We start from the raw sequence: 22,532 nt of genomic DNA on the forward strand, positions 1-22,532 counted from the left end.
TACCTAGGTGGCACATCACTTTGTCAGCAAAGGTCCGAAGAGTCAAAGCTATGGCTTTTCCAGTAGTCATGTATGGATGTGAGAGATGGACCATAAAGAAGGCTGAGCATCAAAGAATTGATGCTTTCAAACTGCGGTGTTGGAGAAGACTCTTAAGTGGGACAGCAAGGAGATCAAACCAGTCAATCTCTAAGGAAATCAACCTTGAATATTCATTGGAAGGACTGATGCTGAAGCTACAATACTTTGGCCATCTGATGCGAAGAACTGATTCATTTGAAAAGACCCTGACGTTGGGAAAGATTGAAGGCAGGAGGAGAAGGGGGTGACAGAGGATGAGATGGTCGGATGGCATCATCGACTCAATGGGCGAGTTTGAGCAACCTCCGGGAGATGGCGAAGGGCAGGAAGGCCTGGCATGCTGTAGTCCATGGGGTTGCAAAGAGTCAGACACGACTGAGTGACTGAACAACAACCTATTCTAGAACCAATTCTGGCTGTAAGCACATAGGATGCATCAGGGCCTAGCAGAGTGGAGTGGGAGCCGGTCAGAGTCCACACAATTGGTGGGGTTAAGAAACATGGAGTGACAGCCATTAAAAAGAATGAAATAATGCCATTTGCAGCAACATAGACGGACCTAGAGAGTGTCATACTGGGTGAAGAAAGTCAGACAGACAAGGAGAAATATCAGAAATAATGTATGACATCCCCTGCATGTGAAATCTAAAATGAAATGACACAAATGAGCTTACAAAACAGAAAGAGACTCATAGACTTAGAAAACAAACTTATGGTTGCTGGGGAGAAGGGATAGTCAGGGAGTTTGGGATGGCCATGTACACACTGCTATATTTAAACTGGATAACCAACAAGGACCTACTGTATAGCCTGGGTGGGAGGGCGGTTTGGAGGAAGAATGGATACATGTATATGTTTGGCTGAATCCCTTCGCTTTTCACCTGAAACTATCACAACACTGAAAGTTGGCTATACTCCAGTACAAAATAAAAAATTCAAGAAAAAGAAATATGAGTGGCCTTTTGCCCATCAGGGAAGACTGCACGGAGGAGGTGACAATGGCTCTGACACTACAATGATGTCCAAGGGATAAGCCTAGGAAAGAGCACCCCAGGGAGCAAGGGAGTGGGTGCAAAAGTCAGACCAGAGGGAGTAAAGGGGAGGGTTAGTGAAATGAGGTCAGAGACAGGCAGAGGTCAAAGTGTGTGAGGCATCTGGTGTTTATTCGGAAAGAAATGGGAAGCCCTGGAAAATGACGTGGTCCAATTTACATTTCTTCATGCTGTGTGGAAAACGGAATGAAGCAGGTCAATGATAAAGTAGGGAGACAGTTCTGGGGCTGCTGCAGGAGCTTGGGCGAGAGGATGGGGGCCTGGACCATGGTGTAGGCAGGGAGGTGGAGGGGTGAGGGGACATGGAGGGAGGGGCATGCGTCTCCACTATATCTTGAAGTAAAACACCGAGCAACCGGAGACACTCCTGCCATCTCACCCCGATCCCAGCACCCACACACAGCTGCTTTCTGCTCAGACTCTGCCCCAGTGCCCTCCACCAGGGAGCATCCAGGCTCCCAAACACACCTGGCTCGTGGGCTCTCTAGCCTGCCTGAACCTGTGCACAAATGAGCTCTCCCCTCATTTACACCCAGCTCTGACTATTACAGTTGACTTTGTTTTTTGATTGCTTTTTAAAAATATTTATTCATTTGGCTGTACCAGGCCTTAGTTGCAGCACGTGGGGTCTTCTTTGGTTGCAGCATGTGGGATCTAGTTCCCCAACCCCGGATCAAACCCCGGGTCCCCTGCATTGGGAGCATGGAGTCTTAGCCACTGGACCACTAGGCAAGTCCTCACGCGTGACTGTGATTCAGACAACACTTAGCTCAGGATCCACGACACCTCTGGGCCCGGCTGGGAGACCCCTGTCCCGGCTGCCACCAGAGGGCTCCCTAGAGGCCAAAAAGCTCCTGCAGCCTGCCTCCAGGGTCCTAGCTTCTGCCCTGGGCATGGCTGGCTCCTCTCTCAAAGACGGACATGGGTGAGGCTGGGTCTCCAACATATTTCATATCTCTGCAGATCTGAGGGAAATCCCTCACGGAGCAAAGCCATCTGCCAAAGATGTCTTAAGCCCAAGAAAGGAAGTTAGAAGGCACAGTTTGGAGTCCAGCAGCCCCGGGTTTGACCCTCAAGTCTGCCCCTGTTAACAGCTTGGGGACCTTCATAGAGTAACTTGGCCACTCTGAAGCCGGTGGTCCTCATCATCAAGTAGGGATGACGCTGATGCGATGCTGGGCAAGTCACTGCCCACGTGGGGCCCCAGCACCTTCCAGGTAGGCTACAGACATGAGTCTGGTGGGCCATGAGTCCATGGGGTCACAAAGAGTCGGACACACTGAGCGACTAAGCGGCTGGTGGTACCCTGGTGGCTCAGACGGTAACGAATCCGCCTGCAGTGCAGGAGACCCGGGTTCAATAACTGGGTCAGGAAGATCCTTGGAGAAGGGAAAGGCTACCCACTCCAGTATTCTTGCCTGGAGAATTCTATGGACGGAGGAGCCTGGTTGGCTACAGTCCAAGGGGTCACAAAGAGTCCGACGTGACTGAGCGACTAACAACACACATATTATGTGCATGCGTGCCTGTGACTGTTAACAATACACCCAAGGCACCCCCATCTCACAAAGCAGTTTCCTTCAAACTTCTCATGAGCCAACTCTTTTCTGCCAGCTTCTTAAAAGTTGACCTAGGTCACAACTGTGAGGACCACTGGGGCCAGGGCCAGGGCTGGGAGCGTGTAAGGTGCTAGAAGAGCCCTGTGGGTAGCCCGCATTCACCCCATCTTCTCTCACCCATGACAGGAATTTCTTAAGTTCAAGTCACCTCCTGTCCAAGGACTCTCTCCTAGTGAAAATTCTTAAATATACAAGCAGCTTCATAAATAATATTAACCACCATGACATATACAATAGTCAACAACTGGAATTAACCTCTGCCTGGTAAACGACAGCACATATACTCAGACATTATAAAGCTCCTGAAAGAAAGTGGTCGGGAGGTGGTTACCAAGTGTGAAAATACAAGGAAAACATGCTGGTTAGCATGTCCAATGATAAGAGTAAAATATAAAATTGTTTATTCAGGATGGTTTAAATCAGTGTTGCCCTAGAGAAATATAATGCAAACCACATACTTAAATTTTAATTTTTGAATAGCCACACTTTAAAAAGTAAATATATATGAAATAAATTTAAATCATTTTATTTAGCTTCATATAACCAAAATAGCATCTCAACAGATTAAATATTAAGTTATTACTATTTTCTTTTTTTCTGGATCACGTCGTCAGAATTCAGCACATCTTTGAATTTGTCTTTGAAATCATAACACATCTCAGTGTGGACTTGCCACATTCCAAGAACATAATATTAGCTACCTTACTAGACAGCACAGGTCTAACCCATCTAGAGATTTTTTTTTTTTAAAGACTTAAGTATTAGGGTAAAAAAAAAGGCTGGAAGGAACTATCAAAATCTTAATGATCACAGATTTTTCTCTGAGTGGTGGTAATATGTATGTGATTGTTTCCCCCTTCTTCTTCTGTTTTCCAAAGTGTCTAAATAAAATGAATTCGTGTTACTTTTACAACAACAGTAAAGTCCATCTTTTCCATTTTAGAAGAGAAATGAGGGATTTAAAAGACCTGCCTGGGTGAACAACACCTGTCAAGCACTGATTTATTGATACCCCAGGAGAGCTGCCTCTGACCTCTGACCTTCTCCTTGCATACTGGTTGATTACTTTAGTGGGTAGGTAGGTAGGTAGGTTAGATGGATGGGAAAAGAGAACAAAGGAAGGAAAACAGTATTATTACTGGCCTTACAGGGGAAAACTAAACTCAGATCCTTGCTTCTAAATTCCAAAACTATCATTTATCAGCTGTATGATTTTAAACAAGCTATTTGACCTATCCACGCTTTAATTTGTTCAAGTATAAAATGGTGCTTTAATTTTCTCAAGTGTAAAACAGCAATCATGATAGTAACTCCTTCACAGGGCTTTTTGGGAATGCAGTGAGATTATTTATACAGAGTATTCAACACCGTGTCTGTTGCACAGTCAGTGTTTCCAGAAACGCTGGCTGCTGTCCTCATGATGAACCTATGAGCGGTGGGGTCAGGCTGTCTGGCTCATAGAGTGATGGCACCCAGGACGCATGCTAGAGCCACGTGTCCCTGGGTCCCTCCTGTGGCTGCCGTCCCCTGCCCCATGGGTCGTAGCCACTGTGGAGCCGGTCCTCGGGTTTGTGTGTGGTCCCTTTGCTCGACACCTCGCCCACCTCCCACCCGAAGACCCCAGTCCCCATGGCATAGTCCCCGTACCTGTACCACATCCGGCCTCACGTTGAAGGTGTACAGCCAGTCGCTGAAGCGAGGGTAGCTGTCGAGCTCCGAGGTCCTCTCGCCCGGAGCCACGCTCAGCTTGCAGTGCCACTGCTTGCAGATGTACCGGAGCAGCTTCGCCTGCGGGGAGCCCAGGACAGAAAAGCGGGTTCACTCGGGGCACGTGGACGTGATTCGGGGAGCTCTGGCAAACACGAGCCGTGAGATAAGGACGGGGGCCTGCCGGGTGGCCCCTCTGCTGCCATTCAAGCAGGGTGAAGCAGGAAACCGAGGCAGCAGGAGAAGAGGAGTAGGGTCTGGGAGAGCCAGCAGGGAAGCCTAGAGAACCAACCCCCACCCTCTGTCCCACCCAAGGCCGGCGGCCACACCACCCTCCCCACCTCCCACCAAGGACCACGCTCTTCAGAAAGTAATGGGCAAGACTGGGCAGAACAGAGAACGGGAAGAAGAAGGGCTTCCTGCTTGGGAGGAGGGGAGGGGTAGGGGCAGTCAGCGATGGATGATGTGAAAAACGCAGGGGCCTGGGGAGGATGAGTAACCTTCCACTTAAGAGACTTCCAGCCAAGAATCAGATTACCCGGGCTAGGACCCGAGGGCTCAGACACACCCGAGCCCTGTGACCTCCGACAAGCTACAGAACGCCCAGCCCCCAGGAAAGTCTCAGTTTCCTGCTCCAGAAAATGGGGGGTAAGAATAGAACCTCCCTCTCAGGGAGGCTAAGAAGAAACGAAGCCCTCAGCATGAGTGCCCAGCCCACGGCACGCACATCCTGAGGGCCGGCCAGGCCGGTGGGCTGTGGCTCTATTGGCCAAGGTCCCTGACTGGGGTCCACCAAGAGGCTTTCAAGACCCGCTCCCTGAAATGCATGCAAATTTCAGACACATGAATCTATGCGTTTTCCGGGCAAAGCCCATCCACGGGTTTCAAAAGAGTCTCAAAAGGCTAAAGCTGCAAATAAGAGTAAATACTAGTATTCTGTTTGACAAATGCTGGGCCCGACAGCCTCACACCGTGCTGAGGAATGTGGAGGGGCAAGACCTTCAGGGCAGAGTGCAGCTGGGACTGATTAAGAAGAGGGAGTGGACTCAAACAGAGGGAAATGAGCGACAACCCAAAGAGGGAAGGTCCCACTGAGACTCAGCGACCCGGGGACCCCATGAGAGCTGCCGAGATGGCAACTCGGGAGCTTCCCCTCAAGACAAGCACCACCTTCAAAGTCTTGCATGAATGAACCCTGCCCTCGGGAGCCACTTCCCAGTACCTACTGCCCCCCCACCACCCCCGAGAGTTTTTGCTATTGCTAATTCATTCCTTGTTCTTTTATCTGTAAATATCTCAGTGTGTCCAACTCTTTGGGACCCTATAGACCCTAGCCCGCCAGTCTCCTCTGTCCAAGGGATTCTCCAGATACTGGAGTGGGTGGCTGTGCCCTCCTCCAGGGGATCTTCCCAACCCAGAGATCGTCTCTTGTGTCTCCTGCATTGGCAGGCGGGTTCTTCATCACTAGCACCACCTGGGGAGCCCTTCTCCAAGTGTGACGAGAGGCCACTCCGAGTTCAGGACCTCAGCTTTCTTTTCCAGCCTCATCTCCATTCCACCCTACCCCTGACCCACCCAGTCCTCCAGGTGAGCACTCACCTAGGAGCTGGTCCTCAAATATTAATACTTTCTGTACGTCTGTACTCCTGGGCCTCTGGCTCAAATGTCTGTAGCAGCTGGACGTCCTTCTCTCTTCCAGCCACAGTGTCCTTGGTCTGGTCAAGACCCCCTAGGCTAATTAGAATCCTCCCCGTTCTCCCCTTCCTAGTGCCCTGTCCACACCTCTCTGGGAGCCGCTATTACAGAGGGCCTCATGTTCAAGCTTCTAACCGGGTCCCCCCCTCCAGATGTGAGCTCCCGGGGCAGTGAACACAGCACAGATTTTGGAGTTGAACAGAATCTGGATTCAATACTGGAACTCCAACTGAAAATCTTAATTTATCCACTTAAAAAAAGAACTGTAATATATAGTAGAACTACATGTAACTTTGTTTTGTATTTTGCAATGTCTTGTAACATAAATGTGTTATCAGACTTTGATAATTTAATGTGTTATGTAAATGTGTTATCATACTTTCATAATTTTAAAAAAAGAAAAAAAAAAGAATCTGATTCAGATCTAGTTTCTGTCATTTAACTGTGTGACCTTAGCAAAGTTCATTAATTGTCCTGAGTCTTGGTTCTCTCATCTGTACAAGAGCAAGGATGATTCCAGCTCACAGTCAGGTGGGAGGATTGAACTATAGTATGGAAACTTCCCCCCAAAACTAGGTTGTAAAGTGAAGTCTCTAAGTCGTGTCCGACTCTTCTCGACCCCATGGACTGTAACCTATCAGGCTACTCTAACCATGGGATTTTCCAGGCAAGAATGCTGGAGTGGGTTGCTTAGTCCCCCATTATTATACACCAGGGCAGGAACTATGCCCACCGCGTTGGACTGTCCCCTCAAGCCTATTATTGCACCTGGCACATAATGTGTGCTCAAAGATGCCTGAGAAAGGAAGGAGAGAAGGAAATACAAGGGCCTCATCCCCACATTAAACGGTTTCCCACAGCCTGCCCTCCACTCCAAACTGCTCTCAAACCACAGCGTCAAATTGCTGACCAGAGATAGGGCAATAAATCAATTAACTGTGCAAAGTCAAAACCATTCTCTTCCGCATGAAGCAACAAGGTCGGGCTGCTGACATTGACATCGACATCAGCAGCAAAGAGGTCTATCCGTCCCCAGCAGGAGTGTTTCAAGGGCCACACCCCTGGGAGCCGATGAATAACCTGTTCATTGTGCTAAGACTTTGGCCAACACAGGGCAACATCAAGATCAGCCAACCTGGCCTTGGCAATGAGCCAGGATCTGGGGGCTTCTCTAGTTCAGCCCCATCACCAAGTCCAGCCCTTTTCAGCCTCCAGGCCCTCAGCCCTTGTCCTCTATCAGATCACACATTTAATATTTGGCTTGTCTTCTTCCTTCTTTAGGTGGGAAAATCCCTGAGGCCAGGTGCCTAGTCTATGTTCTTGATCACCTGATCACCACTGTGTCCCCAGGAGCCAGCATAGCACCTGGCGCATGGTCTGCTATGGTAAAACCTTTGTTGAATGAATGAACAACTGAACACATATTACATTCTGTAGCCCTGACAGGCACTCATGTTTATTAAAATGAGAGTTGAAAACAAACGTCAGTTGGACAAGTGATGGCTCAGGAAAGTCTCAAAAATCAGAGTGGGTTCCCCTGAAGCGGAGTGAAAGGTTTCTTTTTTTAAAGGCTGCTAGAGGTCCTCACTGGTCTTCCCAGGTGGCTCAGATGGTAAAGAATCTGCCTGCAATGTGGGAGGCGCAGGTTTGATCCCTGGGTGGGGAAGATCCCCTGGAGAAGGGAATGGTAACCCACTCCAGTATTCTTGCCTGGAGAATCCCATGGACAGAGGAGCCTGGCGGGCTACAGTCCATGGGGTTGCAAAGAGTCGGACACAACTGAGCAATTAACACTTTCATTTTTTTTCAGAGTTCCTGTCAAAAGGCAGCCAGAGTGACTAGTGGGTAGGACCCAGCAGAACTTAAAGGAATTCCTCACTGTACCCAGGTGACAATCCATAGCCCTGGCTGGCCGTGAAGACCAGGAAGGAGAATGAGTCATGGGCAAGGGGGGGTTGGTGTCCTGAAGCTTGGAAAGAAGAAACGACACCTGCAGATTTGTGTTCTGCTGGAGGAGGTGTCCGGCGTGCTGCGCACAGTGCCTACCCAAGCAAAATAAGACTGCTCTCACTTTTTGGAAAGTTGGCCACAGTTGTAGAACCACCCAGGGGTTACTTTCCCAGACAAACCACAGCGGGCTGGCCAGCCCAGCCCTAGGGGCCTCCACCAGGGCCTTTCATGGGTAGCGTCATTTTCTCTTAACCACAAAACCGCCAGATAGAAATTCCAGAAGGGAAGAACACCTGGGGTTTCAGCAATGGGACCCAGCGGCGAGAGGGAAAGAGTCATCAGCACCATGGCCACAGGGGCGGACTGAGGCTGGAACGAAAGTCTCCGTCCACCTCTGATACTCTTTCACGTCATGAGCGTGCATCCTGCGCCTGCCCTGAGGCTCAGTCAGACTTAAAGAAGGAGCAGAAGAGCATCAAGTCAGCCGACAAACAGCCGCTGGTATCACCAAGACATGACGCATGGCAAGTGTTCACCAAGTGTCCGAGGCTCAAAGATCTGGGCTCCGGTTCCAGTTCTGACATGTAAGATCAAGGCTCTTGGGGAAATCTCCCTTAGCTCAGCTTCAATCTTACCATAAAACGGTATTGTTTTAGAGAAGCTGGAGTCAAAATAACTATATGTGAAAGAGCTTGGAACAACACCACCAACAAAAACACAAGCCCCAGAAGGTTTCCACAGGTTACACCAAACACACCCAAGACGCAGTGTAGCTCCGAGGAAGAACTCTGGCTCTCGGGACACAGAGACCTGGCCTCCAAGCCCCTCCCCATCACCCTCCCCCAGCAGTGAACACAGATGTAACCTGTCAGCCTCAGCTCCCCACCTGTAAAATGGGGCTGATTTCCCAAAGGGCTACTGTGACGATTTACATGAGAAAATCCGGATGTAAAACGTTCGGCAAAGTGCCAGGCCCTCCCAGAGTCCCAGGACGTGCCATCTCAAGCAGGGCAGGCGGGCCAGTCTATAAGGACAGAGGTGACAGGCATAAATGGGCAACGAATCCCAGCACAGGCGGAGAGGGACACCAGACTCCCATGTACAACAGTGAGCTCTCTCAATTATGCAGATCACCTCAATCCTCAATCAGCAACCCTGGTAGTAATCATAATCGTATCTATTTTTTCTCCATATATGCAGCTTGTAAAAATCCTGGTTCCCCTCCAAGGATCAAACCCACACCCCCTCCATTGGCAGCTTGGAGTCTCAACCACTGGACCGCCAGGCAAGTCTCTCTCTTCTATTTACTTAGTACATTATCCTCTTCTCTCCCTGGGTTCTCAATGAAAATTCCAGGAGGTAAGCATGGTGTCCCAACACTCACACAACCCCAAAGTCCCTAAGCATAGCATTTTCCCACAGAATAGCTCTGTACAACCAAAAAGGTCACAACCCATTCAGACTCTTGATGGGAGACAAGAAGAGCGATGTCAAGATGTGGGTGCTGGGCAGCCTACCTGGCTCAATCAGATCCAGTCATGTCCAGACTGTCCCAGGCAGTGAGTCCGCTGAATAAAAGCCACAGACTGCCCTACATTCTCCACACTCTCCAGCCACGATGGGCCACCGCCTCTGGTCCTCTGTGCAAGAACCTACCCTCTGGGCTACACCTGACCCCTGCTCTGAAATCATTAAAACCAACTACCACCCTGCCCGATGCCAGGGGACTGCCCCTTTCAAGGAGACCCTACCATGCTTTGCAGAGTGAAGCAAGGCCCCTGCAGGCCCCTGCACACCTCCACCCCTTCCCCCGGCTCACTCAGCCCTCCCGCCAGCAGGGACAGTTCACGGACCAGCCTCCAGCTCACCCACACCTATGGGACCCTGACTCCTTCCTCCTAGGTGGGCTGCACGAAATAGTCTTAAGAGGACGTCCATGGCAGTCTTTGCTAGTGCCATATTCCTGTGCTTTCATGCATGCTAAGTCGCTTCAGTCATGTCCGACTCTGCGACGCCCATGGATCTCAGCCCTCCAGATTCCTCTGTCCATGGGATTCTCCAAGCAAGAATACTCGAGTAGGTTGCCAAGCCCTCCTCCAGAGGATCTTCCCGACCCAGGAATCGAACCCGTGTCTCTTATGTCTCCTGCAACTGGCAGGAGGGTTCTTTACCACTAGTGCCAGCTGGGAAGCCCAGGTCCCTGTCTAACCCATCCCAAACTTTAGGAAGTCGCCAAAGCTCTCAGGACTTACTCCAGCCTTCCCTGGACAGTCCCTGAAGCTGCAGCTCCTTCCTGGGCACCAGCCAGGTCTGCCAGGGCCTGGGGCGGCTCCTCTTACTTCTCCCATCTCCTCCCCGAAACTGGAGTGCGCTTCTGGGGACCCCCGGCTAACTCCGCCAGCTAAGCAGTCTGGTCTGGCTGCCATGGCCAACATGTTGCGAAATTATTTCTGAGATAGTAAGGAAGGCTCTGGAGGTCATGACTCAGCTGACGGCTCCCCTGTGGGTGTGACCAGGAGCTTGGCTCCAAGAGTGCCTCAGCCCTGGCACTGCTGAGTCCCACGGATCTCTCAAGGGTACCCGGGGGGCTGCCGTGAGCAGGCAAGGGGCAGAGCCAGCATGCCAGGGAAAGTGGGGATGAGCAGAGGAGAAAGTGACCTCAGTTCCCAAACTGGGCATTTCGCAACCAGCCATCCTTCGCTCCCTCCACCCCACGCACCCGTGCTCTCCCTCCAGGAGAAGCTGCCAGACACGTGCATTTGTTACAGAGACACTCTCCCCGCCAAGCCTCCCGCCAGCAACCCTGCCCTGACGTCAAACTCGGAGTCGGGGAACTTCAAACACAAACAAACAAGTCTGCCCCAGACCACAAGTGGAGCCGTTCCCAAGGAGGCCAGGGGTGAGAAGGCCACAGCTGGAAACTCAGGGCCTCCCGCCCTCTTCCTTGGCTCCAGTGGGGCTGCGAACTCTGGGGCCTGACAACCAGCGGCAAATGGGAGCTTCAAACCCACCCCCACCTCCCCGACCAAGACAAAATAGGATCTGTCTTTGGTTTTGCTGATGGCTGAGAGTACCAGGGGCCATTATAGCAGGAGACCCTGCCCAGAGGCAATGATGACTTTGTTAAGTTCCTCTGCGCAATTAGCATCCCCATTAGATAGCATCGCCCATTCTAATTGCTCTGGTGCTGGGGGTGTTAAGTAGGCAGGAAAGGAGGGACCAATTAGGCTCAGAAGTATCCAAGAGGCTTCTGGGGAAAGAGGGAGCTTGAGCCAGGCTAGGGTGGACAGCCAAGGAGCCTCGTTTTCTCGGCAACACCTGCCATTCCACTGAGGTCCTGAGACTCAGAAGGAAAGGTTTCCAAGAGAAAGGCATTCCCTTGACCTACATATCCTAAGACAGCTGCTACCTGAGAGGCCAAGGGTGGGCCAAGTGAATGTGCTCTAGAAAGCAACGCTGGCCTTAAAAAGCCAGTGCGTGAGCAGTCTTGGGGCTGCCGTGGCAGGTTTGCTTCCCACGTCAATTCAACACTACAAGCGCCCAATACCCCCATGGGCTTTTCAGAACCAGCAGTCCTCAGGGGCTGCGGGAACATACTGGACTAAATCATGAGAAAGCCAAACACCTGCTTCAACCCCTAACTGCCCTGGGCCTGAACTGACGACACGAGAGAAGGAAGAAGAACCTCTATACATCACCCATCCGTTCAACAAATCATCGGGAAAGTTGGTCCGGGCTCCCGGCACCGAGAGGCACTGTGACATGGCCATAAGCAGCCTGGTGCATAAGCTTGAAGAACTGATGTGTAAGATGCGTCATCAACTAGTGACAGATGTGTCCACAGACAGATCTGACCGGACGGGGGGAGACAAAGAAAGGGGAGAAGGTATGTCCACCGTCGGAGCATCCCTGATGGCCCCAACACTCAGCGCGTCTGCTGAGCAGCCGTCAGGAGACACAGGGGTTGAGGCACCCACAAACCAGACCCCTTAATCGACACAGCCTGTGTCTCAACTCAAACATACTCCACATGCCTGTCTGAAGTTCACCAGCCCACAGAGCACGGCTTAGCTCTCAAGCCCTGGATGACAAGAGGAAATCCCAGAGAGTTCCTGCCACTGCACACCAGAAGGGACCCAGATGTGAATTATCAAGCAGAGACCTGGAAAAAAGGCAGAGGCTGCACCTAACGGCAAAGATGGGTTCTTGCCAGTGGGCCCACTTCAAACCCTGATCTGAAAGCGCCTGCAATGTGTATACTGGGGAGGCAGGTCTTTCTTTCCAGAAACACAACTGTTTGCCTAGCAACTGAGACCGTCACAGAAAAGGATAAAGAACCGTGCAGGGGTGAGCGGCCAGGGCAGGAGAGCTCCTCGAATACCCGGGGCTGACAAATGTGATAGCCATCTCCCCTGGCATGATGGGTGCCATGTTAGGTGCTGCTCACTACCCATCTGATAGCCATGCCTGACCTCTTCTGCACTCACAGGCCGATTTTGTTTAGGGCAGCACCATGCCAGGTGATGAACTGATCCGAGTCAGCGGTTCTCAACCCTGACTTTACATCCACATAATCGACCTAGGATGGGATCCAGCGTGGCTCTTTCGTGATCGGGCCCCACCTCCAGCTCCCTTTGAAATTAACTATGTATGACAGGTCTGGGCAATGAGATATGAGGGCGTGTCCGCTGGAAATGCCGGGAAAGTGTTTCCCTCACAAGTGGGGCAGTCTCTGGGGCTTCCCACAGCCCTGCTTTGGAGATTAGAATAGCCAAGAGTTGTCCAAAGACACCTCTGTCCAGCTGCTAAACACATGAGCCACCTAACTCCAAACTTCTCATTGCAGGAGAGACATCAGAGTCTGTTTGTGGAACTCACATTTTCTGTTACTTGCGGTCGAAAGCAGTCTTTACTGCTAACATTTATTAAGCTTGCACTATCTCAAGTTCAGTTCAGTCGCTCAGTTGTGTCCAACTCTTTGCGACCCCATGAATTACAGCACGCCAGGCCTCCCTGTCCATCACCAACTCCCGGAGTTCACTCAAACTCACGTCCATCGAGCCGGTGATGCCATCCAGCCATCTCATCCTCTGTTGTCCCCTTCTCCTCCTGCCTCCAATCCCTCCCAGCACTATCTCAAGCCTCCTTCTAAAATCTTGTAAGTCTTCCTGTTTGCTTCTGGAAAACCTACAGAAGGAAAAAAAAGGTATCTCTCCGTTCTTCTTGGGGCCCCGTGCAATTCACAAGCACTCCTCCAAACGTCTTCGCAAATTTCAAAGAGCAGCTACATTTTTATTAAGCCCAAGTTAGCCACTTTTTTTTCTTTTTTGGTTTGTACTTTTTATTTTCTTACCATGACCACTCTGAGGGAGGGACCACGTGGAGAGACTCTGAGCCCATATAGAGAGGGAGGGTGGGGCCCTCCAGATGGGGACAGCTGATGCCACATGGAGTATGCCACCTGGGTCCTGCCACAGAGGTCTGTGGGATCCCAGGGGGACTGGGTCTGTGGGGTGGGGGGGCTGAAATCCTAGAAAGACATCAAAGAGGAGATAATCCCCGAAATGGATTCAATAGGTTGGGGTGGGGTGTGGAGTGTGACACACGGACAGAAGGTAAGGGGCAGGGACGACACCCAGGTGGGGGGCAGAGCGGAGGCAAGGCCAGTCACAAGAAAACCTTTATGGGGAAAAAAAGAAAGGGATATATTTACATGGCAAGTAGCCAGAGACTAGAGGGGATGGGGAAGACGGGAGAGCAAAGTCAGCCAGGGGGCAGACCCCTCATGCAGACCCCAGAAGGTTCTGGAAGGTCCAGGAAGGCCACACTAGGGCATCTGCACTCAATCTTGCAGGCGTGGGGAGGAATACAAAGGCAGAAACGTGGTCAGATCTGCATTTTTGAATGATCATTCTGGAAACCATGTGGAGGACAGATTGAAGTGGGTGTGGAGAAACCAGAAACAGGGAAGCCAATTAAGCAGCCAAGGCAATTCAGCAAATGAGAACAAAAGGTAATTTAGTCAGTGGCTGTGTGGGTGAAAAGGAAGGAGCAGATTCTAGAGATGTTTTATTAGCATTTTTACTCTAAGACAAGACTTCCCTGCTTGCTCCTCCAGAGAATTTCTGGCATACCAGCACCCTGGAATGCAGGAAGCCCGTGAGCTGAATTTCTCCAACAAATGAGTCAACACGTGTTTGACTTCTTGGAGCTCGGTGCTTCAGTGGGGAGGGGGCCGGCTACCCACCAGAAGCCTTCAGGCCCCAAGGTCTAACTTGGCCCAGGCACCTCAGCCCAGGTGGCTCCCCACTTGAGGTCTGCCCCCTTCTCCACCTCCCAGGCAGAGGGGTGCCCTGCACCCACCAAAAGTAAAAGTCATTCCCCAGAATCCCCATCTTCAGCTCCTCCTGAAACCCCCAGAGGAGATCAGACAGAAAGAGGCTGGAGAGACGCAGAAACTGCCAGAGCGGCCAGCTCCAGGAGGAGCATTGCCAGCCTGCCCCCTCCAGGCCACACGCAGAGCACTGCATCCCCTTCAAGGAGAGCTGCCCAGGTGTTCCTGCAAGAGAAAGAGGGAGCTCTCCCCATCTTCAATGGAAAGATCATGGGGATCAGAGCCAGAGAGATACTCAAGTTCAAATCTCACCCCCACCTCCTACCAGCTCAAGGACTGCAGGCCATGGACCATGTCCCTGAGCCATCATTTCCTCTGTTGTAAATGAGGGGAAAGATCGGCCTCCAAAGATCACCATGGAGACAGAACGATAAGACGTATCCAGCAGCTGGAATGCCCATATGCAGCCAGTATGCCCGCAGGCACCTGCATATATCTAATCCCATCTCCCATCTCTGTGGCCTTAGTCATGGGTAAGGCTGTGGCTTTGATGACTAGCAGGGAGCCCAGGACAGGGGGTGGGGGGAGATCCCAAAAGGTGAGTGTCCAAATGGCCGGGGTGGATTACTGATCTGCTGAGATATCTGCAGGCTCCCATGGAACAAGGCAGAGATCTGATTGTAGAAACAGTTCTGAGCACAAGGTGGGGGGTGGGGTGGGGTCAGCATTACCCCCACTTTTACAATCCATTCTCTACCATCAAGGTCTAAGCAACACCTCTGACACTGAACCACCACCTTGAGCTCCAGGTGAGACCAGGATGCCCCACTAGTGATGTGACTGTCCGTTCTAGCTTGAAGCGCACCCAAGAGATGACATTGGATCGTGTGCAGATCAGGCATCTTGGGCAGATGCCTCACACGCGTCACAGTTTACAGCCCTCATCCTAACCTACCCTCCCCACGGGCCCACGAGGACCATCCTCATCCCCAAGGCTCAGAGGCTAAGTGACATCCCTCAGATCACACGGCCTTTACTGCATTGAGGCAGCAACTCCACACCCATGCTTTTAGATATATATATGTGTGTGTGTGTGTGTGTATTTTACATATATATGTGTGTTTTATTTATGTATTTATGTATTTTTATTTATATATGTATATATACAAATATATATGTTTTATATATATATATATATATATGTATTTTATATACATAAATATATGTGTTTGGAGAAGGGAATGGCAACCCACTCCAGTATTCCTGCCTGGAGAATCCCATGGACAGAGGAGCCTGGCAGGCTACATATAGTTCATGGGGTCACAAAGAGTCAGACACGACTGAGGGACTAACATATATATATATATTATTTTAGACGTATTCCCAGAGAATGACCTATCGGTAGGAATCAGGGTTTTTTCCTGTTTTCTTTGGCCACCCTGCGGCATGGAGGATCTTAATTCCCTGACCAAGAATCAAACCTGTGCTCCCTGCAATGAAAGCTTGGAGTCTTAACCACTGAACCACCAGGGAAGTCCCCACCGCCACGATCTTCAGTCCAGTTGTCAGTGCTTTCACCCCTCCCCCAAGCCCCCAGAGTAGACAAAATGGTTTTAATAGACTAAAAACGAGCACGCAGCTGAAACAGTGGGACTCCCTGGGGCCACTCCCGGCTGGGACCCCTCAGACATCTCTCAGGAAAGGAAGACCGGGGGTGCTTGGCAAGTGTATCCACACCTCTTTTCACCAGGGATCTGCCAAGGCCATTCGACTACCCACAGCCTTCTCTGTTATAAAATCTTCCCAGCTCTCTTCTTAAGAGACCGTTTTATCTGGGCAGAGCAAGATAAGGACATACAGGGCTTAGGTAACACAAGAAAGAAATCGGACCTGGAACCCAGGAACGGAATTGCAGTGGGGTTGAGGTGACATCAGCTCTGGGACCACCCTCTCCAGCGCACAAAGGCTCAAAGATACAGGGTGTCTGTCCCTAAGCCCTGTGCACGTCCCTCAGCTGTAACGGGGCTGACATCACCAACACTATGGAGAGTGAGAAAGGGCTCAGACAGCAGAATGTCACTACTGAGCCATCCCAGGAATGCCAGCCCAGCTCTCCCTAGAGGGATGGTCAGACCTGGGTTCACATCCCAGCTCTACTGCTGGACAGTTGCCTGAGTCCAGTTATTCAGCCGTTCTATGCCTTAGTTTCCTCATCTGTAAAATGGAGGAATAACAGGACCACCTTCATGGCAGGAGATGTACGATGCCCGGCACTAGGCTTCAGTATCAGTAGCGCAAGTGCTCAGTCGTGTCCGACTCTTTGCGACTCTGTGGACTGTAGCCAGGTTCCTCTGTCCATGGAATTTTCCAGGCAAGAATACTGGAGTGAGTTGCCATTTCCTCCTCCACGGGATCTTCCCGACCCAGGGAGCGAACCCTCATCTCTTGCGTCTCCTGCACTGGCAGGCAGGTTCTTTACCACTAGTGCCACCCGGGAAGCCCAGCACTAGGCCTGGTAGATGGTTAATACTCACAGCCAGACATCTTTATCAAGAAAATGCTCTCTTTGAAAATAGTTAAATTTAGTTAAAATTCTGACTTGTTGATTCCCTTAAGATTCTTGAGCATGTTCCTGAGCGAGTCCATACACATGGCAAATTGCAAGCTATTTTCATGTGTCCCCCTAAAAGGGGCAAATGCAGACAGGGCCAGGAGAGGCTGGAACACACTCACCCCAGAGCCTTCCTGACCCTACTAATACTGACAGGTCAAGAGCAGGCAACACAAGCAGACCTGTTCTGACAGGTGCCCCAGTGAGTTGACCGAGCAGCAGAGTGAGACAAACCAGGACAGCTATTAAGATGCAGGCAACCTGAGGTGGCAAGCCCAGGAGGGCCTGGGAGGGGTGGGCACAGTGGCCACCAGGCCTGGCACACAGGCTGTCACAGGAGCTGTCCTCCAGGCCCGGGCAGAGGTGACACAGCTCTCACACACACACACACACCTGCCATCCTAGACAAGCTATGGCTGAACAAAGAGGGACCCCATTTCAAAATAAACAGAGCAGGTGGGCTGCCAACTGCCCAGGAAATCAACTAACCGCAACTTGTTGAAGAAACTAGATAATAATAGCGAACACTGACAAGGGGTCCATCATGTGCCAAGCATTGGTTTAATTGGTATATATGGCTTCCCTGGTGGCTCAGACGGTAAAGAATCCGCCTGCAACGCAACAGACCCAGGTTCAGTCCCTGGGTCGGGAAGATCCCCTGGAGGAGGAAATGGCAACCCACTCCAGTATTCTTGCCCGGGAAATCCCATGGCCAGAGGAGGCTGGCGGGCTACGGTCCATGGGGCTGCAGAGCCGGACAGGACTGAGCCCACAACGCAAATGAAGCACAAAGAGCGGTCTCAAGTCACACAAGAAGGAAGTGGCAGAGCAGGGACTTGAACCCAGGTCCTTTAACTGCTGAGTCCATGATCTGCCCCTGGGCTCTGCTACCTCCAGGAGTGCCTGAGCTGTTTGAGGCCCCTACCAGAGTCAGGCCAGTGCTGGCCACCATGGTAGGAGGATTCTCATTTATACAAGGACCCACCGAGCTGGTCATGCCAACAGCCGACTTAAACCTGGTGGGGGGGTGGGGGTGGAGCTGATGCCCCATGCTGGGTTTGACCTTATAGAACACCCCAGCCCAAACCTACAGTTCAGACAAGGACCTTCCCACCATGCAGACAGACACATCAGCGACACACTGCGTACAAACCCAGGCGAGGCTCTGCTGCCTGGCCAGCAGGCCTGGGGAACCTGTGGAACCCAGGAGAGAACCCACGAGTCTCCACCCGCTTCCTCGGCACAGCTCCCTCCTCTGGGGCCTGGCCAGCCATCTCCTACTCCCTCCTAGCTGTCCATAGAAAGAACCAGACCAAAAGCCTACTGCTGGGTCCCCGATGGCAGGAGCTCTGCATATCTGGCCTTCTGATGTAACTGCTCGAGGTGGAGAGATACACACAGGCTCTTGGATAAGGACCGGTTTCACTCACACACAGAACTCGGGGGCAAGTGGTGAGCTCTGAGGGCCGGGGTGTACCGGCGGCCCACACCACAGGGCAGGACGGCACAGGTCTCACACTCTGAGGAGGCGAGTTCTCCCATGGCCCATTTCCAGGTGACCCAGATACTCTAATTCCCCATCCAGGTGGAGGAGGGCTCACCTGCACAGAGCACAACCTGGAAAAATCCTAGAGGGCTCTGGACCTCCTGCCCAGCAGTCTTTTCAGCCAGCCCCCACCGAGGACCGAGGCGGGGGTCGGCAGGGGGCTCAATTGGCAAAACCCGACCCTTCTTGAGATTTCTCGCATCCTTTTAAGTCACAAAAATCCAAGAATTTTCTACAATGAGAAGAACCTTCAAGATGGCCTCACTCGTGGGGACTTCCCTGGTGGTCCTGTGGTTAAGAATTCACCTTGCAATGCAGAGGACATGAGTTCAATCCCTGGTCAGGGAACTAAGATCCCACATGCCGTGGAGCCACTAAGCCTGTGTACCCCAAATAGACCATCTTCACGGCAAGGAAAGATCCTACATGATGCAACCAGGACCTGGGGCAGCCAAATTAATTAATTAATATTTTACAAAGATGGATACCCAACAACAACAAAAAAAAACAAAATGAGGTCCAGAGAGGGGCAGTGACTTGTCAAAGAAACACAGGAAGTTAGAAGGCAATGCCAGGACAGAACCCAGGCCCCCAGGCTCCTACCCAGGGCTCTTTCCTCCTTACCGGACAATAGAAGGTCTGGGTTCAACTTGCTGTATGAGAGAGACGCTTGGCTGGGCCTCCAGTTCTCTAGTTTTTATTTAGCAAATTAGGGACTGTTTAAAGAAGTTTATACACGTTAACTCATTTCATCAGAGGAGCAAGATGTTATTACCATCCCCACTTGGGGATGAAAGTAAGACACAGAGATAAAGTAACTGTCGGGGGCAGGATGTGAACTCAGACAGTGTTACTCCACCTCCAGGGCCTGGACCGTTGGCCCAGGCTGCCTTTGTGACTGCAGCCCCTCACGGTAAACAGTTGGTTAGGACAGCTGTTCTTCAGAAAAGCAGGGCCCCAAAGATGACTCCAGGACTGTGCCCATCCCAGCAGCTCCCCTGGATTTGCCCAGAGAATGCAGGGAACAGACCTGCCACCCAGGATGCAAGTCTGGGACCAGCCAGAGAAGGGACTCTGTAAACTCCGGTGTGTGTGTGTGTGTGTGTTAGTCGCTCAGTCGTGTCCAACTCTTTACAGGCCCTATGGACTGTAGCCCACCGGGCTCCCCATGGAATTTTCTAGGCCAGAATACTGGAGTGGATAGCTATTCCCTTCTCCAGGGGATCTTCCTGACCCAGGGATCGAACCCCGGGTCTCCTGCATTGTAGGTGGATTCTTTACCAACTGAGCCACCAGGAAAGTCCATAAACTCCTGGGGGGCCTGGAATACGGGGACCAGAGTTTACAGCTGGGAAGAGCAGCGTGGTCAGGTCTGAGGCCGGTGGCCCTCCCAAGGCTAGCCACCCCTCCCCTGCACCCCGGGCCTAGGAGGAGAGGAGCAACCGCTGTGCAGCCCCCAGGCCCTGACCCCAGGGGCCATGATTCTGCACTCTTGTGCAGACTCCTCGAGGCTCAAGCACTTGAGTCTTCTTCCTGAAAAAGGAAGCTATTTCTCAACGGGGTTGCTACACGCGGATACTGAGAAACACAAGCCGAGAGGCAAACGGGGCACCGGCCCCAAAGGGAAGAGACTGAGGGGGAGGGGCTGGCGTGGGCTGGTGAGCCTGAAGGTGCCCTCGTGAAACACGAGGAGACAATGTGCCTGATCTTGTCCACTCCTGTTCACCACTGACATGATGGGAACAACCCAAAGACCCAATCGCAGAAGCATGGCTGAGTAGGTTATGGTAAAACCACTTAAAGTATTACAAAACCATTGAACGCGCTGACGAGAAACATGGGAAGTTTTTTGTATCATTCTATTGAGAAGGCAGGAAAAAAGAACTGCACTATAGATGTTGGGGGAAAAACATAAAACATTTTTGCCTAGAAAATGCATCTATAAGAAACATCTATCGCCAAGTGAGTTGAGTATGGGGGGCGGGGAGGGAGAGCTGTAGGTAATCTTTTCTTCTCCTTCTCTGTTTTCCAAATGTTCTATAATTACCATATCCTGATTTTATTAATATAAGGCGATTGACAATTATAATACATTTTGCTTTTTTTTTTAGTATTTATTTATTTAATTATTTGACTGCACCGGGTCTTAGTTTCAGCATGCAGAGTCTCTAGTTGTGGCATGCAGGACTTTGTCCTATAGTGGCAACAAGTGAAGTCTTAGCTGCAGCATGTGGGGTCTAGTCCTCTGACCAGGGATCAGACCCAGGCCCCCTGCATCAGGAGCTCAGAGTCTTAGCCACTGGACCTCCAGGCAAGTCCCATTAATAATACATTTTAAATTGTCAAAAGAGGGTGGTGGTGATTCTCTTCCAGCAAAAAGACAAAAAGTCTGGGTAGGCAGCCAACCTCAAGTCCTGTCCGGAGCAGAGCCCTGCCCGGAGCGGCCACACCCAGCCTTCCCACAAAGGTTGCCACAGCTGGTTACTCCACCTGCCCAGCTGGGTCTCAGATGGAGCAAAAAACTCACTGATTTCGAAGGGAAAGGGGAGGAAGGGAAGAAAACAATTTGATGAGATGGCATTCATTTCACCAAAACTTTTAACTTAATTTTTAAGAACAGTCTGTGTCCATTTAAGAATATGGAGTACCCACTATGCCACGCCCTACAGGTAATACAGAAATGAGTAAGACCCATTTCCCACCTGAAAGACTAGATTCTAACAGGGGCCGAAGATACCAAGTGACAACACAGAGGGGTATTTGACAAGTTGTTCTACGATGTGAGCTGTAGTGAGAATTCAGAGATGAGAAAATAAAACATCATTTCCAGCTTCTGAGAAACAGCAGACAAGGGTTCGTGGCCGAGGTGGGCTTTGAATTTGGTCTTGGAGAAAGAGCGGGTGTCCAGAAAAGGGTCAGGAAGATAAGCCAGGTAAATACACGTGCTTACCTCAAAAGAAAGTTACAGATGGAAGCAAACCTCTCCACCTGAATCATAAGCAAGGAAGTGCAAAATGAAAACAAATGGCAGGGTGACTCCGAAAAGTCCCTGGCTGGGCTGTGGTGGGAGCGCTGAGCTGAGCGGTATAGCCTTGCTGGATGGCAGCCAAGAAATACGACTCTGCAGCAGCAGCTTGCAAATCGGCACGCACACTTTGAGCCAGCAAGTCCATTTCTAGGAATTTATCCTAAAGAAACAATTAAGCATGAGCTGAAGGCTATTCACGGAAGTGTAACTTAAAATAGCCAACCATAGGGAAGTGGGTAACTAAATTCTGATATGTTTATATAGCAACTAAAAAAAAAATCCCATTTTCAAAGAACATTTAATGACATGGACAATGTCCATGATATAGCAACTTAACAGCTCGAGAGAATCTATTTTCAGCATAAACCCCTCCCCAAATTAACTTTTTAAAATTTTAAAGCATTATTTTTCTTTTTTCACCTTTATAGAAGTCAATTTATATCTTGTAGCAAAATAAATATATCAAAACTTTGACACTGGAAATATAGTCTATGTTGATGTTTTTACTTTTTGGTATTTTTCCTATAATGACATTTGTATAATGTTACTCCAAATGAAAGTATAAGATATGTTCGATGGGTTTTCAATGGGGCGAGAAGGGGGCATTACAGACTTAGAACACAGCAGAAAGCAGAAGTTGAGAAATATGGGAATTCCTGTGGAGGAGAAATGGCTGAACTTTGCAAGATAGAGCTCAGTTTAAGTGCTGGATCCATTATTTTCTAGTTGTGTGACCTTCAACAAAGTACTGAACAGAACGCCTCTTGAGCTTCGGTCTCCTTCAAAGACATCATCTTAAACAAGGGAAGGCCCAACTTAAACAAAGCACCTACTTAATACGCTGGCCAGGGGCCCCCATCAACTCTCTCTCAGAAGTTTGTACATTTAGAGCTCTTTCTACCAACCATG

At 50.6% G+C, this 22,532-nt stretch overlaps 1 protein-coding gene across 2 annotated transcripts in view; it reads right to left on the minus strand.

The window, feature by feature from the left end:
• KSR1 (kinase suppressor of ras 1) overlaps nt 1–22,532 on the minus strand; it is a 164,672-nt gene that overhangs the window by 70,890 nt on the left and 71,250 nt on the right. For both annotated transcript variants that reach the window (XM_070390393.1, XM_070390392.1), the window contains exon 2: nt 4,400–4,540. In XM_070390393.1, coding sequence (XP_070246494.1) covers nt 4,400–4,540 — 141 coding nt within the window. The remainder of the gene's footprint in view (nt 1–4,399; nt 4,541–22,532) is intronic.

The sequence above is a fragment of the Bos mutus genome, chromosome 19, assembly GCF_027580195.1.
Source record: "Bos mutus isolate GX-2022 chromosome 19, NWIPB_WYAK_1.1, whole genome shotgun sequence".
NCBI classification, from domain to species: domain Eukaryota; kingdom Metazoa; phylum Chordata; class Mammalia; order Artiodactyla; family Bovidae; genus Bos; species Bos mutus.